The sequence below is a fragment of the Pseudophryne corroboree genome, chromosome 9, assembly GCF_028390025.1.
Source record: "Pseudophryne corroboree isolate aPseCor3 chromosome 9, aPseCor3.hap2, whole genome shotgun sequence".
Lineage (NCBI taxonomy): Eukaryota > Metazoa > Chordata > Amphibia > Anura > Myobatrachidae > Pseudophryne > Pseudophryne corroboree.
In genome coordinates, this window is record NC_086452.1 from 471,164,030 (window position 1) to 471,186,369 (window position 22,340).

Genomic DNA, 22,340 nt, shown 5'->3' on the forward strand with positions numbered 1-22,340 from the left:
ATTATGCACCACTCACCAGGCGTGGGTAGCGGGATATAATCAGTTATTTTCTAGTTATCAGTCCCTTCCTTTCTCACTGTGCTAGCCAAGAAGACCAAGGTACACGGACACACTCAAACATGCAGCAGGCTCATCATAAAGTTTCCTCCTTAGACAGGACTTGTAAAGCCATGGGCCGTTCCATCATCAAAATTGGTGGCAGTTGTCCAGGGTGTTCCTGGCTTTACTGCAAGAAGGATTTTGGCGCTGGGGATCTCCATATATCTTTTCTCATGAACAGAGACTGGTGGACAAGCTCCAATTAAATCAGATCATCTTTATTCCGATCCGATGTCAATATTACTATAGTTTCTCAAAATCGATGACCGTTTGGTAGTCATGTGACAGCAATGTAAACTGTTGCGGAAACTGTTAGAGCGCATTCTACCCTTTGGGTTAGAGCCTCGTTGGCGGCTGGGTCTGCGTCTATCTCTGTATAAGGCGCTCAATGGATTTCAGTCCAAACACGCCACTTTTGGTCAGAAGTTACAGGTTTTGATTTTTATTTCACGCTGCTACAGTCAGGATCATTATTCTTCCAAGTTTATTATGCCACAAAAAAAAAACTGTACTGTCACCTCCAGAGGGTTTATCTGACCGTGGAACCAGCCAATGTATCACGTACGGTCAATAGCGAGGACCTGCCCGCAGTGCGACACCGGTTACTGTGATACAGATCTAGGAAACTGACAGCGGCTTAGAGAGGCCTCCGACACTGAATAACGTTACTAAATCTAGGAGAGAGCGGGTCACATGATGCGGGAATGAACAGAGCATGTAAAGTATTACATATATATATATATAACCTATGTGACAGGTATACATAAGGGAATATAAAAACAGTTTATGTACATCATATACATGGTTGTGAGTAAAGAGCTACAGTGGGTGCCTCCTCTATTATCTATAGATCCCATATACGATTCTGTAGACATATGTATGCTGGGATTACTGTCGCTTGGCCTTGTACGGACGAGACCGTTTGCGCCGGTCTGGCTTCCTCTGTTTGTGTAACCGGCCGATGCTGACCCCTTGCCGCCTTCTGACGGAAATGTTCTGCTCCACCAGGCTGGCCAGCATCCCTAAAAAAGGGGAGAAGTTACTAACACCTGGGACAACCTCCGGTAGCCAGACGCCCATCCAAGAGCCTGGCAGCTTACCTTCCTGAGCCAGCATAGAGATGAACGCGCAGATAAACTCGTCGTAGTTATGAGTTCTCCTTTGGTCATCGATCTGAAAGGAAGGACAGGTCAATAAGACAGCACAGGTGAGGAGACTGCATGTCAAGGAGGATCACACCCCGTAGAAGGCAGTACCTTGAATTTCTTGCGCTTCTCCAGCTCCTCCCTCAGACAGGCCTCAGAGGTGGCAATTTCAGCTTCTACGCATTTCAGCAAAGCCAGGAGCTCCTGAAAGAGAAGACAAGCGGTGTCATCGGCCGATGAAGGTTGGATACAGCCATCAAAATGACCCGGATGTTGCTGAATATATCTCGGATGAACATGGGTGCAAGAAGGAAACACAATATATTCCAAATATGATTTCTGCATGGAATCTGGGAGTACTGGGAATTTGGGAACACAGACGGTTAATAGAAGACTCTCCAGGATTATTCCTCACCTTGGGGGAAAATCTTTCTCCAGGCGGAGCATCTGGAACTCTACAGCGCGATCCATCCGTCTCTACGTTCTCTCTCCCTTCTTCCATTTTGCTGATTTTAGGGGAAACTTTGCCAGTATCTGAGAATCAAGTGTGTAAAATCGCAGATCATTCCCAAAACTATATCGTAAATCTATTAACACGCAACAACGTCACCCGTCACACTTCCACCACAATACAAGTACAGATCTTACGCATCTTTCCATACGTCCTACCCATTCGGCTGAGCGTGCAAAGGTGGCCGTCCCTGCTCAGGTGTAGAATCCCAGTGCCGACCAGCGGGCCCAGCTCGCGAACCGCACGGTTGTACCGGACACAGTCTAACCGCAGCAGATTCTCTTCCTCTCCAAACAAGACTTTGGACAGGTGGGATGTGACGGGGCTGGAGGGCCGCGTGGGGTTGGCCGATCTCAGAGGGGAGCGCAGTGGGGAATTGAAAGCGCTGCCGATTTCCGAGGCGGTGTCTGTGCTCTCATTGCTGGGGGTCGGAGACGGCTGGGACAGGGGGGCTACAGGAGCGGCGGTCTTTATAGATAGTGGGGAACACAGTTCTCTCTGAGTTTCCTTCAACTTCTCCACCAAGACGTTAGCCGGCAGCTCAGGTCCAGTGGCCGGTGGTAGGGACTGAGAGCTCCTCCTCTTGAATCTGTGGGGGGTACGGAGTTAGGGAAGGTACCGTATCTAGGTTTGAGGTTAATCTTCCACACCCATTACTCACCTTGGAAGAGCTGGTGGTGGTCTTGTGGTACTCTCTGTCTCCTCGTCTTCCTCTTCATCCGAGTCTGGAGAGGGTGGTGGGATTCCTCGAGGTCTCCCGACACCTGCAGCCAAGTCCTCTTCCTCCTATAATAAGATGTTGCGTAGTGCCGATGATTATCCAGCTCTGTGCCTACAGAAACCCCCACATACGAGCTCAGGCCGCAGACCAGCTCCACAACGAGTCATTGGGTGCCCAAGTCTACTCTATATAATGCAGGTTACTCTACCCCATGAGACAGGTTCTTCTAAAGACACCAACAGGCTTCACCTGTTTGGCAGATGTCTCCTGATAATCCCCCCAATAATGGACACAGTCATATTCCAGCTCCTCTTCCCATCCAAGAGACAGTCAGGGGGGCACTAACCTGCATTGGGGACTTGGCATAGTTGTGGTTGTCCAGGAAAGCGGGCAGCCGCGGCACCGGAGCAGTGCCGCCGTTGTGAGGAAGGACGCTGAGCTTGCTGTAAGTATTGGCGACAGAGCCTCGCTGGGCAGATCCTGACACTTCTGTCTTCACATCTGAGAGATAGAGAGACACAGACATACTGTATAAAGTCACAAGATTATGTTTTATTTCCTATCTACTCTCTCGCAGACTGTATGTATGGAGTCTCACAGCGCCCGCTGCTCCGGTGGGCCTGCCTTAATGATGTCACTAGATACTCCGCTCCCACACGTGGTATCACCCGTAGTTTAATCAGAGTAGCATGGAAGGCTGTTCTCTGCTACTACGTTCACTCAGTGACTCCGTGATATGGATTTGTGAAATAAAGTAAAACAATGCCGCAGGAGAGGTAAAGCCTAGATACACTCTCTAGAAAAATGTATCTAGCAAAGTAAGAGCCTGATTCACGTTTGTAAGTAAAGCAAAACAGCAAGCAACTGGGCAAAACCATGCTGCACCGTAGGTGGGACAGATGTAACATGTGCAGAGAGACTTAGATTTGGGTGGGGTGTGTTTAAACTGAAAACCTGCCTTACCTGCCCCGCGTTGCCAACTTGCAGTCCCGGGGTCCTCAGTCGCTCCCGCTGGAAGTACCTGGCCTGGGGCCGAAGTTTTGTTTTTGTTTTTTTGTCGTTGGTTGCTTTTTTTGGGGGGGGGGGGGGGGGTTGTGGAACAGCAGTGCTGGCGTCCACAGGACAGCCTATCGCTGCTTACTCTGTTGCAGAAAAAATATAGGAATTTAATACCTACCGGTAATTCCTTTTCTCGTAGTCCGTAGTGGATACTGGGATGGCATTATTACCATGGGGTATAGATCAGGTCCATTGGTGCCTGACACTTTGAGAAATCATTAGTGTGTGCTGGCTCTTCCCCTCTATTCCCCTCCTAGCAGACTCAGTCTAGGAAACTGTGCCCGAGGAGACGGACATACTTTGAGAGAAGGATATATACATAAACAGCGGTGAGGTAACGAACCAACACACAACCATAATAAAGGATAGCAGCGCTAACCAGAACAGAGGAAAGCAACGCTAACTACAACAAAGGATAGCAACGCTAACCAACAGGAATAGGGACAGCAACAGCAGACCCAAACAAGAACACTTCAACCAGGTAAGCAGGAATGCGAAGCACTGAGGCGGGCGCCCAGTATCCCCTACGGACTAGGAGAAAAGGAATTACCGGTAGGTATTAAATTCCTATTTTCTCTAACGTCCTAGTAGATTCTGGGATGACATTATAGTACCATGGGGAAGTCCTAAAGCTCCCAGAACGTGTGGGAGAGTGCTGAGACCCCTGTAAAACTGCCTGACCAAACTGAAGGTCCTCTCTGGCCAAGGTATCGAAGCTGTAGAACTTTACAAATGTGTTCGAACCAGAACAAGTAGCTGCTCAGCACAACTGTAAGGCTGAGATGCCCCGGGCTGCCACCCAGGAAGAACCCACTGACCTAGTGGAGTGGGTCAGAATAGGCTTGTTGAATGGTCAACCTGAGCCAACGAGCAATAGACTGCTTAGAAGCAGGACGACCAATTTTGGAAGCGTCATAAAGGACCAAAAGCGAGTCAGATTTCCTGTGATGAGCTGTCCTTTTTTACGTAAATTTTCAAAGCCCTCACCACGTCTGGAGCAATTGATGTGTCAGCCAGCACCGGAACCACTATTGGCTGACTCATGTGAAAAGCCGACACAACTTTCGTCAAAAACTGCGTGCGAGTCCTGAGCTCCGCTCTATCCTCATGAAATATAAAATACGGGCTCTTACAAGATAAGGCCCCCATTCTGACACTCGTCTTGCAGAGGCTAAGGCCAGCAACATGACAGTCTTCCAAGTTAGATATTTCAAATCCACCCTGCATAAGGGTTCAAACCAGTCTGACTGGAGAAAGTCAAGACCACAGTGAGATCCCACGGAGCCGTGGGAGGTATGAAGGGTGGTTAAATATACACGTCTGCTTGTAGGAAGAGTAGAAAACAACCAAGTCGAAACGCCATAGGAGAATATTTTCAACCATCACACCAAGAAACATATTTCTTCCAGATACGGTGGTAACGCTTTGACGTAACCACCTTCCAGGCCTGGACCATAGTGGAAATAACCTTGGAGGAGAGACCGTTTCTGGCTAGAATCTCCCTCTCAACTTCCAAGCCATCAAACGTAGCCGCTGTAAGACTGGATAGATGAATGGTCCTTGTTGAAGAAGGTCCTTAAGAAGCGGCAGAGGCCAGGGTTCCTCCAGATACATGGTCAGGAAGTCTGCACACCAGGCCCGTCGAGGCTAATCCGGGGCAATTAGAATTGCCTGAACGCTTTCCCTTTTGAGTCTTTTAGAACTCTGGGAATGAGAGGGATTGGAGGAAACAAGTATACAAACTGGTAAGTCCACGGCGCCGTCAGAGCGTCGATTGCTACAGCCTGCGGAACCCTTGTTCTGAAACAGTAACGACAGAGCTTCTTGTTGAGACGAGAAGCCGTCAGGTCTATCTGAGGACAGCCCCACCGGTGAATCAGTTGTTAAAACACCTGAGGGTGAGGGCCCCATTCTCCTGGATGGAGGTCGTGCCTGCTGAGGAAGTACGCTTCCTAATTGTCCACGCCTGGAATGAATATGGCTGAGATGGCCCTTGCGTTGGCCTCCGCCCAGAGGAGTATCTTTGACACCTCTCTCATTGCGGCCCTGCTTCTTGTTCCTCCCTGTTGGTTTATGTATGCCACCGCCGTTGCGTTGTCCGACTGCACCTGGATGGCTTGATTCCGGAGAAGAGCGGAGGCCTGCAGAAGAGCATTGTAAATTGCCCTGAGTTCCAGTACATTTATTGGGAGTGCAGATTCCTGACTCGACCATTTCCCCTGGAACTGTGCCGCCTGAGTCACAGACCCTCAACCTCGGAGGCTGACAGCCGTAGTTAGTAGTATCCATGACTGGGTACTGAAACTCCGACCCTCCACAAGGTGCGGGACTTGAAGCCACCATAAAAGGGAAAATAAGAATTTACTTACCGATAATTCTATTTCTCGTAGTCCGTAGTGGATGCTGGGGACTCCGTCAGGACCATGGGGAATAGCGGGCTCCGCAGGAGACAGGGCACATCTAAAAAGCTTTTTAGGTCACATGGTGTGTACTGGCTCCTCCCCCCATGACCCTCCTCCAAGCCTCAGTTAGGTACTGTGCCCGGACGAGCGTACACAATAAGGAAGGATCTTGAATCCCGGGTAAGACTCATACCAGCCACACCAATCACACCGTACAACTTGTGATCTGAACCCAGTTAACAGTATGATAACAAAACGAAGTAGCCTCCGAAAAGATGGCTCACAACAATAGTAATAACCCGATTTTTGTAACAATAACTATGTACAAGCATTGCAGACAATCCGCACTTGGGATGGGCGCCCAGCATCCACTACGGACTACGAGAAATAGAATTATCGGTAAGTAAATTCTTATTTTCTCTAACGTCCTAGTGGATGCTGGGGACTCCGTCAGGACCATGGGGATTATACCAAAGCTCCCAAACGGGCGGGAGAGTGCGGATGACTCTGCAGCACCGAATGAGAGAACTCCAGGTCCTCCTTAGCCAGAGTATCAAAATTTGTAAAATTGTACAAACGTGTTCTCCCCTGACCACGTAGCTGCTCGGCAAAGTTGTAATGCCGAGACTCCTCGGGCAGCCGCCCAGGATGAGCCCACCTTCCTTGTGGAATGGGCATCTACATATTTCGTCTGTGGCAGGCCTGCCACAGAATGTGCAAGCTGAATTGTACTACAAATCCAGCGTGCAATAGACTGCTTAGAAGCATGAGCACCCAGCTTGTTGGGTGTATACAGTATAAACAGCAAGTCAGACTTTCTGACTCCAGCCGTCCTAACTATATATATATATATATATTTTTAGGGCCCTGACCACGTCTAGTAACTTGGAGTCCTCCAAGTCCCTAGTAGCCGCAGGCACCACAAGAGGTTGTTTCAGGTGAAAACGCTGACACCCCTTTATGAAGAAACTGGAGACGAGTCCCAGTTCTGTCCTGTTCAAATGGAAAATTTTAATATGGGCTTTTGTAAGACAAAGCCGCCCATTCTGACAATCGCCTGGCCGAGGCCAGGGCTAACAACATGGTCACTTCCCATGTGAGATATTTGTCAACAGCATGGTCACTTTCCATGTGAGATATTTTAAATCCACAGATTTGAGCGGTTCAAACCAATATGATTTTAAGAAATCCCAACACTATGTTGAGATCTCACAGTGCCCCTAGGGGCACAAAAAAGCTGTATATGCAATACATCCTTTACAATCTGGACTTCAGGAACTGAAGTCAATTCTTTCTGGAAGAAAATCTACAGGGCCGAAATTTAAATGTTAATGAACCCCAATTTGAGGTCCAAAACACTCCTGTTTTCAGGAAGTGTAGAAATCGACCTAGTTGAATTTCCGTCGTGGAGCCTTCCTGGCCTCACCCACGCAACATATTTTCACCACATGTGGTGATGACGTTGTGCGGTCCCCTCCTTCCTGGCTTTGACCAAGGTAGGTATGACCTCTTATGGAATGCCTTTTCCCCTCAGGATCCGGCATTCAACCGCCATGCCGTCAAACGCAGCCGCGGTAAGTCTTGGAATAGACATGGTACTTGCTGAATCAAGTCCCTTCTTAGCTCCCCAGGCCCTTAGTCCTCTGTGAGCATTTCTTGAAGTTCCGGGTACCAAGTCCCTCTTGGCCAATCCGGAGCCACTAGTATAGTTCATACTCCTCTATGTCTTATAATTCTCAATACCCTGGTTATGAGAAACAGAGGAGGGAACACATACACAGACTGGTACACCCACGGTGTTACCAGAACATCCACAGCTATCGCCTGAAGGTCTCATGACCTGGCGGAATACCTGTCCCGTTTTTTGTTCGGGCGGGACGCCATCATGTCCACCTTTGGTCTTTGCCAACGGTCCACAATCATGTTGAAAAACTTCCCTATGAAGTTTCCACTCTCCCGGGTGGAGGTCATGCCTGCTGAGGAAGTCTGCTTCCCAGTCGTCCACTCCCGGAAAGAACACTGCTGACAGTGCTATCACATGATTTTCCGCCTAGCGAAAAATCCTTGCAGTTTTCACTGCCCTCCTGCTTCTTGTGCCGCCCTTCTGTTTACGTGGGCGACTGCCGTGATGTTATCCCACTGGATCAATACCGGCTGACCTTGAAGCAGAGGTCTAGCTAAGGTTAGAGCATTATAAATTTGCTCTAAGCTTATTTATGCGGAGAGAATTCTCCAGACTTAATCACACTTCCCTGGAAATTTTTTCCCTGTGTGACTGTTCCCCAGCCTCTCAGGCTGGCCTCCGTGGTCACCGGCATCCAATCCTGAATGCCGAATCTGCGGCCCTCTAGAAGATGAGCACTCTGTAATCACCACAGGAGAGACACCCTTTTCCTTGGATATAGGGTTATCCGCTGATGCATCTGAGGATGCGATCCGGACCATTTGTCCAGCAGATCCCACTGAAGAGTTCTTGCGGGAAATCTGCCGAATGGAATTGCTTCGTAATAAGCCACCATTTTTACCAGGACTCTTGTGCAATGATGCACTGACACTTTTCCTGGTTTTAGGAGGATCCCGATTAGCTCGGATAACTCCCTGGTTTTCTCCACTGGGAGAAACACGTTTTTCTGGACTGTGTCCAGAATCTTCCCTAGGAACAGTAGACGTGTCGTCGGAAAAAGCTGCGATTTTGGAATATTTAGAATCCACTCGTGCTGTCGTAGAACTACTTAAGATAGTGCTACTCCGACCTCCAACTGTTCTCTGGACCTTGCCCTTATCAGGAAAGCGTCCATGTTTCTTTTAAGAAAAATCCTCATTCCGGCCATTACCTTGGTAAAGACCCGGGGCGCCGTGGACAATCCAAACGGCAGCGTCTGAACTGATAGTGACAGTTCTGTACCAGGAACCTGAAGTACCCTTGGTGAGAAGGGCAAATTTGGACCTGTAGGTAAACGTCCCTGATATCCAGTGACATCATATCGTCCACTTCTTCCTGGTTCGCTAGCACTGCTCCGAGTGACTCCATCTTGATTTGAACGCTTGTATGTAAGTGTTCAAATATTTCAGATCTCACCGAGCCGGTTGGCTTCAGTACCACAATATAGTGTGGAATACTACCCCCTTCCTTGTTGTAAGAAGGGTACTTTGATTATCACCTGCTGGGAATACAGCCTGTGAATTGTGTGAGGGGGAGACGTCTCGAATTTCCAATGTACACCTGGGATATTACATGTAGGATCCCGGAGTTCCCTTGCGAGTGTTGCTGAAACTCTTGAGATGACCCCCTACCGCACCTGAGTCCGCTTGTACGGCCCCAGCGTTATGCTGCGGACTTGGCAGAAGCCGTGAGGAGCTTCTGTTCCTGGGAATGAGCTGCTTGCTGCAGTCTTCTTCCCTTTCCTCTCCCCCTGGGCAGATATGACTGGCCTTCGCCCGCCTGCCCGTATGGGGACGAAAGGACTGAGACTGAAAAGACTGTGTCCTTTTCTGCCAATATGTGACTCGGGGTAACAAAAGGTGGATTTTTCAGCTGTTGCCATGGCCACCAGGTCCAATGGACCGCCCCTTTATACGGCAATACTTCCATATGCCGTCTGGAATCTGCCTCACCTGACCACTGTCGTGTCTTCGTCTGGCAGATATGTACATCACATTTACTCTTGATGCCAGAATGCAAATATGCCTCTGCGCATCACACATATATAGAAATGCATCCTTAAAATGCTCTATAGACAATAAAATCCTGTCCCTGTCAAGGGTATCAAAATTTTCAGTCAGGAAATCCGACCAAGCCCCCTCAGCGCTGCACATCCAGGCTGAGGCGATTGCTGGTCGTAGTATAACACCAGTATGTGTGTATATACTGTTATGATATTTTCCAGCTTCCTATCAGCTGGCTCCTTGAGGGCGGCCGTATCTGGAAACGGTAACGCCATGTTTTTTATAAGCGTGTGAGCGCCTTGTCCACCCTAAGGTGTGTTTTCCAACTCGCCCTTACTACTGGCGGGAAAAAGGGTATACCGCCCATAACTTTCTGTCGGAGGAACCCCACGTATCATCACACACTTCATTTAATTTATCTGATTCAGGCAAAACTACAAGTAGTTTATTCCCACCCTACAAAATACCCTTATTTGTGGTACTTGTGGTATCAGAAATACGTAACACCTCCTTCATTGCCCTTAACATGTAACTTGTGGCCCTAAAGGAAAAATACGTTTGTTTCTTCACCGTCGACACTGGGGTCAGTGTCCGTGTCAGTGTCTGTCGACCGACTGAGGTAAATGGGCGTTTTTACAAGCCCCTGACGGTGTCTGAGACGCCTGGACCGATACTAATTTGTCCGCCGGCTGTCTCATGTCGTCAACCGGCTTGCAGCGTGTTGACATTATCACGTAATTCCATAAGTAAGCCATCCATTCTGGTGTCGACTCCCTAGAGAGTGACATCACCATTACAGGCAATTTTCTCCGTCTCCTCACCAACATTTTCCTCATACATGTCGACACACACGTACCGACCTACAGCACACACATACAGGGAATGCTCTGATAGAGGACAGGACCCACTAGCCCTTTGGGGAGACAGAGGGAGAGTTTGCCAGCACACACCAAAAGCGCCATAATGTATATAACAACCCTAGAAGGTGTTGTTTCTATATATGGGCTCTTAATATATAATTATATCGCCAATTTATGCCCCCCTTCTCTTTAACCCTGTTTCTGTAGTGCAGGGGAGAGTGGGAGCCTTCCTCACCAGCGGAGCTGGTCAGGAAAATGGCGCTGAGTGCTGAGAATAAGCTCCGCCCCTTTCACGGCGGGCTTTTCTCCCGGTTATTAGGAAAACTGGCCTGGGTTAAATACATACATATAGCCTTAATGGCTATATGTGATGTATTTATTTGCCAAATAGGTATTTATATTGCTGCCCAGGGCGCCCCCAGCAGCGCCCTGCACCCTCCGTGACCGTGTCAGTGAGCCGTGTAGCAACAATGGCGCACAGCTGCAGTGCTGTGCGCTACCTCTCTGAAGACTGTGAAGTCTTCTGCCGCCTGTTTCCGGACCTCCGTTCCGCCGTCTTTCTTCAGCGTCTGTAAGGGGGATCGGCGGCGCGGCTCCGGGACGAACCCCAGGCTGACCTGTGTTCCGACTCCCTCTGGAGCTCAGTGTCCAGTAGCCTAAAACTTCAATCCTCCTGCACGCAGGTGAGTTGCAAGTCTCTCCCCTAAGTCCCTCGTTGCAGTGATCCTGTCGCCAGCAGGAATCACTGATTAGAAACCTAAAAAAAAACTTTACTAAACAGCTCCTTAAGAGAGCCATCCAGTTTGCACCCTTCTCGGACGGGCACAAAAACCTAACTGAGGCTTGGAGGAGGGTCATGGGGGGAGGAGCCAGTACACACCATGTGACCTAAAAAGCTTTTTAGATGTGCCCTGTCTCCTGCGGAGCCCGCTATTCCCCATGGTCCTGACGGAGTCCCCAGCATCCACTAGGACGTTAGAGAAATCCGTGCTTTTGGCTACTCTGGTGCATGTGTAGGTGAGACCCTGAACATTTGTCCAGCAGATCCAGTTGGGACGGACGAGCATGAAACCTGCCATACTGGATTGCCTTGTAGGAGGCCACCATCTTGCCCAGTAAGCGAATGCAAAGATGAATTGAGATTTTGCGGGGTCTGAGCCCCGAGCGGACTATAGCCTGGATAGTCAAGGCTTTGTCCATTGGAAGGAACACCTTCTGAGACACTGTGTCCAGTATCATTCCCAGGAACTGAATTTGTTGTTATGGTTCCAGGTGAGACTTCCGGAAATTTAGGATCCACCCATGATCCGTAAGCAGGTGAGTCGTCAGGTCGATGCTGTGTAGCAGATGTTCCCTGGACATTGCCTTTATCAGCAGATCGTCCAAGTAGGGGACTATGTTGACTCCCATTCTGCGTAATTGTAGCATCATTTCCGCCATGACTTTTGTGAATACCCTTGGAGCTGTGGAGAGACCAAAGGGTAAGGCCTGAAACTGGAAGTGGTTGTCCAGTATAGCGAACCGGAGGTAAGCCTGATGAGGAGGTCACATGGGAATGTGTAGGTAAGCATCGCTTGACATCCAGGGATACTAGGAATTCCCCTCCTCCAGACCGGAGACCACCGCCCGCAGGGATTCCATCTTGAATTTGAACACTCGTAGATATGGGTTCAGTAATTTTAGGTTCAAGATGGGCCGTACCGAACCGTCTGGTTTCGGTACAACAAATTGACTGGAGTAAAAACCCCTGTTGTGTAACGGAGGAGGGACTGGGACAACAACCTCTGTTTGTAGCAGTCTTTGAATGGTGTCTTGCAAGGTAACTCTTGCTATTGGTGAAGCTGGTAAGCATGATTAAAGAATCTGAGAGGAAGGAGTGCTTGAAATTCCAGTCGGTATCCTTGGGATATGAGGTCCCTCACCCAAGGATCCTGGCAGGACAGTGCCCACACCTGGGTGAAGTTCTGAAGTCGAGCACCTACCTGGAAGTCGCCCTGCTGCTGGGGCAACCGTCACGCGGAGGGCTTAGTGGAGGAAGATCCGGAGGCCTGGTCCAGAGATCCAGCAGCCGCTGGTTTACGGGACTCATCTCGATTTCCTCTGGCAGCATTTGAGGCACCTCTGGTTCTGCCTCTAAATCTGGTCACACGAAAAACTGCAGAGAGGGCCCAGGGTAGGGGCGTATAGCAGGAAGCGCAGCAGACGGCAGATAGGTAGACATACCCGCCGACGCTTAAGAAATCCACTTGTTCAGTTCTTCCCCAAACAAGGCCTCTCCTGTAAAAGGAAGATTCTCTACGCCTTACATGGAATCAGCATCCGCTGACCATTGTCGCAGCCACAGATCCCTGCGAGCCGAGACCGCCATCGCTGGGGCACGGGCATAAATGAGGCATATTTCCTTGATCGTCTCACTCATGAACTTGCAGCATCCTGGACATGATGCACTAAAGCCAGGATCTCAACCTGAGGTAGAGGGTCAAACCCCTCTATTATATTATCAGAGCATTTACCCACGCCTTTTTAAAAGGTGTGAGTTTAATTATAAAAACAATTCTTCCTCATGTTCTGTCTCCTTATCCGGTATTTCGAGGACTTCCTTATAGAATAAATTAGATCCTCCACACCATGAGACACAGTATTGTCCCCCTCCATGTCCACTGCACCTTTATCCCAATCTGGCATGTCATTATCAGAGTCAGATTGGAGTACGTGTGGAGTGTGTGTTTATGAGAGACCACCAGGGGGGGCTGAGGAGCCTGCCTGCGGTCAGCAGCCCTGAGGGCTGTAACACACACTCCGGTTTTTCCCGGATGGCAAAAAGCCGGACAAACTTTGTCCGGCTTTTTGCCATCCGGGAGAAACCGGCTGAGTCTGTCACACAGGACGGCTTTGAGCCGTGTGTGATGCAGTGCGCATGCGCAGCATTAGACACGGCTTGGGAAAAAACCGTTGTGTGTGAAAGCTCCCCTTCATACACACGGTTTACTGGCTGCAAAGACGGCCAGGCGCCCGCCCGGCAGCCGGACCTTCCAGTGGTGAGACCCGGCTGCAACCCGGCAGCCGGGCTGGGACCGTGCCGTGTGTAAGGACACATTGCGCTGCATGTGTCTTTACATCACAGCAGCGGTTTAAAGCCGGCCGGGTGTGTTTCGGCCCTGGGGCTACCTTTCTGTCTGGTATTAACCAGCTCTGTATTAATATTTGTCATCATTCCTTGAAATTATTCTAACCACTTCTGGCACTTGTACACTACTACCCTGTAAGGGTAGAGAACACTGAATATATAGGAGAGATCCCCCTTGTGAAGGGGAAAACATTGTGTTGCATGAGGTACACACAGCCTTTATTTCCAGACATTCTGTTTCAGCAGAAATACACAGAGGTCAGTGAAATAACATAGGAAACCCCAGTCTGAATGGAGTGACACAGAGAGGAATGAGACCAGCACACAACACCAAGTGCATATTACAGTATGTATATTAACCTACAGTATATGCTCCCCCCTTAATATAAAGCCCCCTGGTACCAGTACAATTGGTGATTTAGTAGGGTCTGTGGAGGAGCATCCTGGAGGTCAGCAGCAGGAAATGGCGCCTTTCAGTGTCTGGTCCCGCTCTCCGGGAAGCCCTGCCCCTTCAATAGCGCGCGGTCCCTCACAGTTTATACTGGCAGTATATATGAAATTTGTGTAAAATAACGAGTTTAATAACCCCTTTTACCTCATTGCCAGTTTGGGGACCGCAGCGGGCATTGTAGCTCGCAGCCAGGTGACCGCCGCGCCCTAATGCCGCCATGTTTACCGGGGACCCGCGAACCGAGACCCCGGTGTCTGTACTCATCGCACCGCGTCTACTTCAGCATCAGTTAGGGGTGGCGGTGTGCGCACACACAGTGTGGTATGTGAAACAGCGCCTCAGGAGCTCAGTGTCCTGTCAGCGGGGATATGAACCATTAACCCTATAGGAGGTTGGTTCGGTCCCCCCCTAAGTCCCACGACGCAGATAGACTGGTTCCCGACCAGAGCTACCTGAAAATAACAAACTAAATAAAAGTTTTGAAGAAAATTCTCTAGAGCTCCCCTAGCTGTGACCGGCTCCTTGGGCACATTTTCTAAACCGAGTCTGGTGGAGGGCATAGAGGGGAGGAGCCAGCACACACTAATTATTTCTTAAAGTGCCAGGCTCTAATGGATCCGATCTATACCCCATGGTACTAATGTCATCCCAGTATCCCCTAGGACGTTAGAGAAATAAATAAAATCATAAAATAAGAATGTGTCGGGTTCCTGCCGGTACCAAAGCAAAATAGGAGAGCCTGAGCTGGAGGCGGGGTATATGGGGAAGGACCGGAGTATCTTGGGAAACCTAAAAGCTTTAACGAATTAAGGTTTATCCTGCACCAGACTAGATGTAAATAATTAATTAATTAATGATAACCAACTAGACAAAAAAATTAGGCCCCAATAGGCAACTGTTCTTATGTTGGAGGTGCTCCCAGGAATTATGCAACAGATACACATTTATTTGGTGGGTGTGGAAAAACCCACAACTCACCAAAAGAAAAGAAATTCCTTTGTTTGGAGCACTCTTTTTTTATGATATGTATGTATTTGTTCGTAGTTTATTTATTTAAAACATAACTTTTATTATTCAGTACTTGACTAAAAAATGAAAGGGGTATACTTTAGATAACATTTGATGAATCCCCTTATGAACAGTGGTAAAAATATGTATATGAGCAGATACTGTCTTCTTGAGATTCTGTATCTTGCTCAAAAAATAATAATAGATAGACAATGATAGTAATCTATCAGACTTTTAGCCAACAGCAATAGTGATATTTTTTAAAAACATATTTAATCAGACAACACATTGGTATCTAATATTGAAACTTGAATGTCTCATACATAAAATCCAAACCAATAATGTGTCTGGATTATAACAAGCGGCATGAATCATGCTAAATAACTTCTTAGGATCGACTTATCCCCATAAATAGATAAACACTTGTGCATTGATGGCCGATCCCTCTTCCATCAAGATGATTCAAAAGTACTGTACATGTCTTAATTTGCTGAATAAAGAATACACGGTTGCTATTTGAAAATACTGGGCACCTCATCTGTATTATAGTTCATATGTATCCTTTTGTATAATCTTGAGCATGATCCTGACAATTTGATAATATGTATCAAGTTATATTTGTAACAGATGCAGGTGCCTAAACAGCAGCCACTCCATCTAGACCAAATTCTAGTCACGATTCAGCAAGCCACGTAACTGCCATAAGACCCGTACATAAATATGTGAACACAGTATCCCCCTAAGATCATATGGGAATGGTGGTTGTTCAAGAGGTATTAACAAAAAATTGTGTTATAATATAACATGGACAGTAAAAAGGACAAATGTAGACACTCTAGTAAACGAATCCCATCTGCTGTCTGACCTCATCCATGAGCGGAGGAAAGATGAGAGTAGGACCGTCGATTGTGCCGTAGAGATCAGAAAAGAAGGAACACTGGCTGGGGACCCCGTTGTGGTGTTAGATGGGCCCTGGTGCTTAGAGGCCTTGCAGGGTCTAAATGCGCCACTAGGGCCTGGGCCTTATTATATAATAAATGTTTTTGTTATTATTATTATGAATATTATCCTAATTTACTTATTATTCTAATATTTTCATCATCCCCCTCACTATTAATTTTATAATTAGATTTTTCTTATTTTATTTTATTTTTGTATTTATATTTATTTTCATTTTTGACCCTTTTTCTTAATTAATTTTGTTTTTTGTGTTTTGTTTTTCTATTTTGGTTTCTTTTGGGTTTTTCTAACTTGGTGGTTAATACTTTTCTTAATTAATTTTCTTACCAATATAGCATATATTATTTGCTTGATTATTATGATCCAGCACTATATAAAATGTATCTAGTGCCACTAATAACATCAAAATCCCATTATGAATTATTTATATTTTTATGTACAAATACTTCTTGTGTACAATAGAAATCTTGCATTTAATCTCTGAGATAACGATTTGCTATAGCACTTGCCTTTGGAGTCAGATAGGGTATACATTGCTTAATGGATAGAACAGCAGGGCTAATTTATGCCATAATTAATTAATTAGGACCTCAGGAAAGGTATTGGCTAACGATTCCTTTTTAAATGCATCATCTGAACACCACTATAGGCTGCTAGGTGAGCAAGCCCAGGTGGTGAAACGTACGTCTAGCAACGGCCTGACGCACGGACTCCCCACTGCAGGGGGAGCAGTGATTAGCAGCAGCAATCTACAGTGATCGAGCGGCTAGGATCGACTGAATCCGGGGACACCGCGGTCAGCAGCGGTGATTTACAGCGACCTGCGGTTTGGACTTAACAACCCGGTATTCCCCAAACCTTTTCCCCTCCCCTCTTTTTTCCCCTCCACGGACGGGCACTTGGTCTCCGGTGGCGCATCCGGACCCTGCAAGGCAATTAGCACCAGGGTCCGCCTAACACCACATACGGCTTCACAAGCTGCGGTCCTTCATTTCTTTTACTCTACGGCACAGCCCACGATCCTACTCTCATCTGTCCTCCGCTCATTTGATGAGGTCAGACAGCAGATGGGATCAGTGAACTGGAGTGCCTACTGCACTATTACAGTTCTATACCTAATAGGTATTGTCCTTGTATGCTTTCTATTTGAACAGGTATCAACCTCTCAAAGCAATATGGCAACGTTCAAAGCCCAACTATTTTGCATATATTAATGCTTGAGATACCATTTAGTCTGTGCCCACAAAGATATATATTATAACCATTCTTTATAGTAACAACATCTATTAAGAGTAATTTTGGTGTGGGAGATTGCAGTAAAAATAAAAACTGTTTATTCCAAGGATAAGGAGGTGTGTTTAACACTTAATTTTACCCTGGGGACTACATGCCAGGGACTACTCACAGAGAGACATATCGATCTCATGTCCCCTAACCTGTGTTAATTGATAGCATTATCAAATCAATTTTATTTTGATCCTTCTCTCTGTTCTCCCTTTTTCATTTTGGACTCTGGCTCTGGCCCTAGTGGCGCATTTAGACCCTGCAAGGCCTCTAAGCACCAGGGCCCATCTAACACCACAACGGGGTCCCCAGCCAGTGTTCCTTCTTTTCTGATCTCTACGGCACAATCGACGGTCCTACTCTCATCTTTCCTCCGCTCATGGATGAGGTCAGACAGCAGATGGGATTCGTTTACTAGAGTGTCTACATTTGTCCTTTTTACTGTCCATGTTATATTATAACACAATTTTTTGTTAATACCTCTTGAACAACCACCATTCCCATATGATCTTAGGGGGATACTGTGTTCACATATTTATGTACGGGTCTTATGGCAGTTACGTGGCTTGCTGAATCGTGACTAGAATTTGGTCTAGATGGAGTGGCTGCTGTTTAGGCACCTGCATCTGTTACAAATATAACTTGATACATATTATCAAATTGTCAGGATCATGCTCAAGATTATACAAAAGGATACATATGAACTATAATACAGATGAGGTGCCCAGTATTTTCAAATAGCAACCATGTATTCTTTATTCAGCAAATTAAGACATGTACAGTACTTTTGAATCATCTTGATGGAAGAGGGATCGGCCATCAATGCACAAGTGTTTATCTATTTATGGGGATAAGTCGATCCTAAGAAGTTATTTAGCATGATTCATGCCGCTTGTTATAATCCAGACACATTATTGGTTTGGATTTTATGTATGAGACATTCAAGTTTCAATATTAGATACCAATGTGTTGTCTGATTAAATATGTTTTTAAAAAACATCACTATTGCTGTTGGCTAAAAGTCTGATAGATTACTATCATTGTCTATCTATTATTATTTTTTGAGCAAGATACAGAATCTCAAGAAGACAGTATCTGCTCATATACATATTTTTACCACTGTTCATAAGGGGATTCATCAAATGTTATCTAAAGTATACCCCTTTCATTTTTTAGTCAAGTACTGAATAATAAAAGTTATGTTTTAAATAAATAAACTACGAACAAATACATACATATCATAAAAAAAGAGTGCTCCAAACAAAGGAATTTCTTTTCTTTTGGTGAGTTGTGGGTTTTTCCACACCCACCAAATAAATGTGTAAACCTAAAAGCTTAACTGTTTGGTGCCCGGTCCTTTACCGCCACCTACATCCTATTCTTTCCCTGTGGAGCCCTATGGAACCCGAAAAAGAAAATAAAGCTGTTCCGTATTTGTAGGCTACATGCAAAAGCAGCCGGTATTCACCCTGCACAGAAAATATATAAATGTATTTGTTCCCCTTGCATGGCAACATGGTTTGTTCCAGACACAAAGTAACTTTTTTGCTTTACTTACAAATATGAATCAGGCTCTAAGATAGATTTTGGATGACATCTGCAAAGTAGAACCTTTGCTGCTCATCTAGACTTGGCTGTAAGCGCAATTTCCCTTGTTCCCCAGCATATATCTTTGTACTGCATGTGCACCAAACATTCTGCCGCATTTGTTGCTACGGTATTTTACTACTACTCCTTGTGAATAGACTGCAGGAAGAGGACGGAGGGGAGCTGTAAGTTTGAGCAAAGTGCAATCAGATTAACGCCTCCAAGTGACTGCCAGGAGTAGGACTTGTGGCCTGAAACACGAAGCACTCTGATTGGCTGAGCATGTCTGGATCCCTCCCACTGATTGCAGCACTAAAGATGACAATCAGCGGCTGCCTCTGATTGGCTGAGCATGTCTGGATCCCTCCCACTGATTGCAGCACTGAAGATGACAATCAGCGGCTGCCTCTGATTGGCAGAGCATGTCTGGATCCCTCCCACTGAGACTATTACCATTAGAAGTGTTGCTGCTATGACCTACTGGCATTATTACTGTGATATCAGCAATCCACTCGCAGCAAGAAAAGGAGATTTATGGTAAGAACTTACCTTCGTTAAATCTCTTTCTTCGAGGTATACTGGGTTCCACAGGGATAACATCGGGGTGTAGAGTAGGATCTTGATCCGAGGCACCAACAGGCTAAAAGCTTTGACTGTTCCCAGAATGCATAGCGCCGCCTCCTCTATAACCCCGCCTCCCTGCACAGGAGCTCAGTTTTATTAACAAGTCCAATGCAGTAGCAGGAAAAGAGACGACAACGGTTAGTAGCCACACACACCACACACTCACAACAGGAGAAGGGAACAGCGGCTAATGCCATACAAACCCAAAGAAGCTAAGTGCGTCAGGGTGGGCGCCCTGTGGAATCCAGTGTACCTCGCAGAAAGAGATTTAACAAAGGTAAGTTCTTACCATAAATCTCCTTTTCTGCAGCGGGGTACACTGGGGTTCGGGGATGTCCTAACGCAGTTCTTCATGGTAGGGGACACACTGTAGCGGGCACAAGGACCCAGCGTCCAAAGGAAGCATCCTGGGAGGCGGAAGTATCGAAGGCATAGAACCTTATGAACGTGTTCACTGAGGACCACGTAGCCGCCTTGCACAATTGTTCAAGTGTCGCACCACGGAGGGCCGCCAAAGAAGGTCCAACAGACCGAGTAGAATGGGCTTTGATGGTAGCAGGAGCTGGAAGACCAGCCTGTACATAAGCATGTGCAATCACCATTCTAATCCATCTGGCCAGGGTCTGCTTATTCGCAGGCCAGCCACGTTTGTGAAAACCAAAAAGTACACAGAGAGAATCAGACTTCCTAACGGAGGCTGTCCTCTTCACATAGATACGGAGAGCCCGTACCACATCCAAAGACCGCTCTTTGGAGGAGGACAAGTCAGGAGAGATAAAGGCTGGAACCATAATCTCTTGGTTAAGGTGGAAAGAAGACACCACCTTAGCAAGATAACCAGGGCGCGTCCTAAGAACCGCCCAGTCACGGTGAAAAATCAGAAAGGGTGACCGACAGGATAAGGCACTCAAGTCTGAAACCCGTCTAGCAGAGGCAATAGCCAGCAGAAACAAGACCTTAAGAGTAAGCCACTTAAGGTCCACAGATTCAAGAGGTTCAAATGGAGACTCTTGCAAGGCCTCCAGAACCACCAACAAATCCCAAGGAGCCACAGGCGGGACATAGGGAGGTTGAATCCATAAACACCCTGAGTGAATGTATGAACATCAGACAGAGTCGCAATTTTTCTCTGAAACCATACCGACAAAGCCGAAATATGAACCTTGAGGGAGGCCAGACAAAAACCTAAGTCCAGGCCCTGTTACAGGAAAGCCAACAGCTTGGCCGTACTAAACTTGTAAGCATCATGATTGTTAGATGCGCACCAAGCAAAGTAAGAATTCCAGACCCTATGATAAATCCGAGCAGAAGCCGGTTTTACGGGCCTTCAACATAGTTTGAATGACCGCCTCAGAAAATCCTTTGGCCCTCAGAACTAAAGATTCAAGAGCCACGCCGTCAAAGCCACCCGGGCCAAATCCTGGTATACACAAGGGCCCTGAACGAGGTCTGGATGTTGCGGAAGCAGAAGAGGACGCTCTAACGAGAGACCCTTTAGGTCTGAGAACCAATGCCGTCTGGGCCACGCTGGAGCGATCAGAAGTAGGATTCCTCCTTCTTGCTTGAACTTCCTTATTACTCTGGGCAGGAGTGACACCAGAGGGAACACGTACAGCATCCAAAAGTTCCACGGAATTGCCAGTGCGTCCACAAACACCGCTTGAGGATTCCTTGTCCTTGCTCTGAAGCCCGGAACTTTGCAATTGTGTCGAGGCGCCATTAGTTCTACGTCTGGTAGGCCCCACTTGTCCACTAGTAGCTGAAATACTTCTGGATGGAGGTTCCACTCTCCGGCGTGAACATCCTGACGACTGAGGAAGTCCGCTTCCCAGTTGAGGACCCCCGGAATGAACACTGCCGATATGGCTGGCAGATGGCGTTACGCCCACTGAAGAATCCTTGACACTTCCCTCATTGCCATGCAGCTTCGAGTGCCGCCTTGATGATTTATGTACGCCACCATGGTGGTGTTGTCCGGCTGTACTTAAACAGGCCTGTTCTGTATCAGATGCTGGGCCAGGGTCAGAGCATTGAACACCGCCCGCAATTCCAGAATATTTATCGGTAGGAGAGACTCCTCCCTGGTCCACCGACCCTGAAGAGAGTGTTGCTCCAACACCGCGCCCCAACCTCTCACACTGGCATCCATTTCAGGAGTACCCAGTTGGAGATCCAGAAGGGACAACCCCTGCTCAATCGTTGGTCCTGTAGCCACCAGCTCAGTGACAGGCGAACCTCCAGAGACAAGGAGATCATTTCAGACCTGATCCGGTGAGGCAGGCCGTCCCACTTGGTAAAAATCATCTTCTGCAGAGGGAGGGAATGAAAATGAGCGTACTCCACCATGTCGAAAGCCGACACCATGAGGCCTAGTATTTGCATCGCCGACTGTATCGACACTCGCGGACGAGAGAGGAAGCATCGAATCCTGTCCTGAAGGTTCAGGACCTATTCCTGTGACAAGAACAACCGCTGGTTGTGAGTGTCCAACAATGCCCCCAGGTGCACCATGCTCTGAGCAGGGACCAGGGAAGATTTCTTCCAGTTGATGAGCCACCCGTGGGTGTGCAGAAACTGGACCGTCAGATCCAGATGACGGAGAACTTCTGGTGAATTCGCCAGGATCAGCAAGTCGTCCAGATACGGTAGGATCCTGACGGCGGAGCAGGGCCGCCATCACCGCCATGACCTTGGTGAAGACTCGCGGAGCCGTGGTCAATCCAAAAGATAAGGCCCGATATTGATAATGGAGGTTGCCAAAAGGCAAACCGCAGGTATTGCTGATGCGACATGACAATAGGAATATGGAGGTAAGCATCCTGTATGTACACCATAT

At 47.4% G+C, this 22,340-nt stretch overlaps 1 protein-coding gene across 2 annotated transcripts in view; it reads right to left on the bottom strand.

The window, feature by feature from the left end:
* Positions 1-301: 301 nt before the first annotated feature.
* Positions 302-22,340, bottom strand: part of BAP1 (BRCA1 associated protein 1) — a 152,134-nt gene continuing 130,095 nt past the window's right edge. Inside the window, exons 11-17 of one of the 2 annotated variants that reach the window (XM_063941358.1) lie at positions 2,823-2,977; positions 2,417-2,541; positions 1,893-2,344; positions 1,660-1,778; positions 1,356-1,448; positions 1,200-1,272; positions 302-1,121 (exon numbers count right to left, since the gene is read on the bottom strand). In XM_063941358.1, the coding sequence (XP_063797428.1) occupies positions 988-1,121; positions 1,200-1,272; positions 1,356-1,448; positions 1,660-1,778; positions 1,893-2,344; positions 2,417-2,541; positions 2,823-2,977 (1,151 nt within the window). In that variant the 3' untranslated portion in view covers positions 302-987. The remainder of the gene's footprint in view (positions 1,122-1,199; positions 1,273-1,355; positions 1,449-1,659; positions 1,779-1,892; positions 2,345-2,416; positions 2,542-2,822; positions 2,978-22,340) is intronic. The other variant, XM_063941357.1, reaches the window with a different exon arrangement.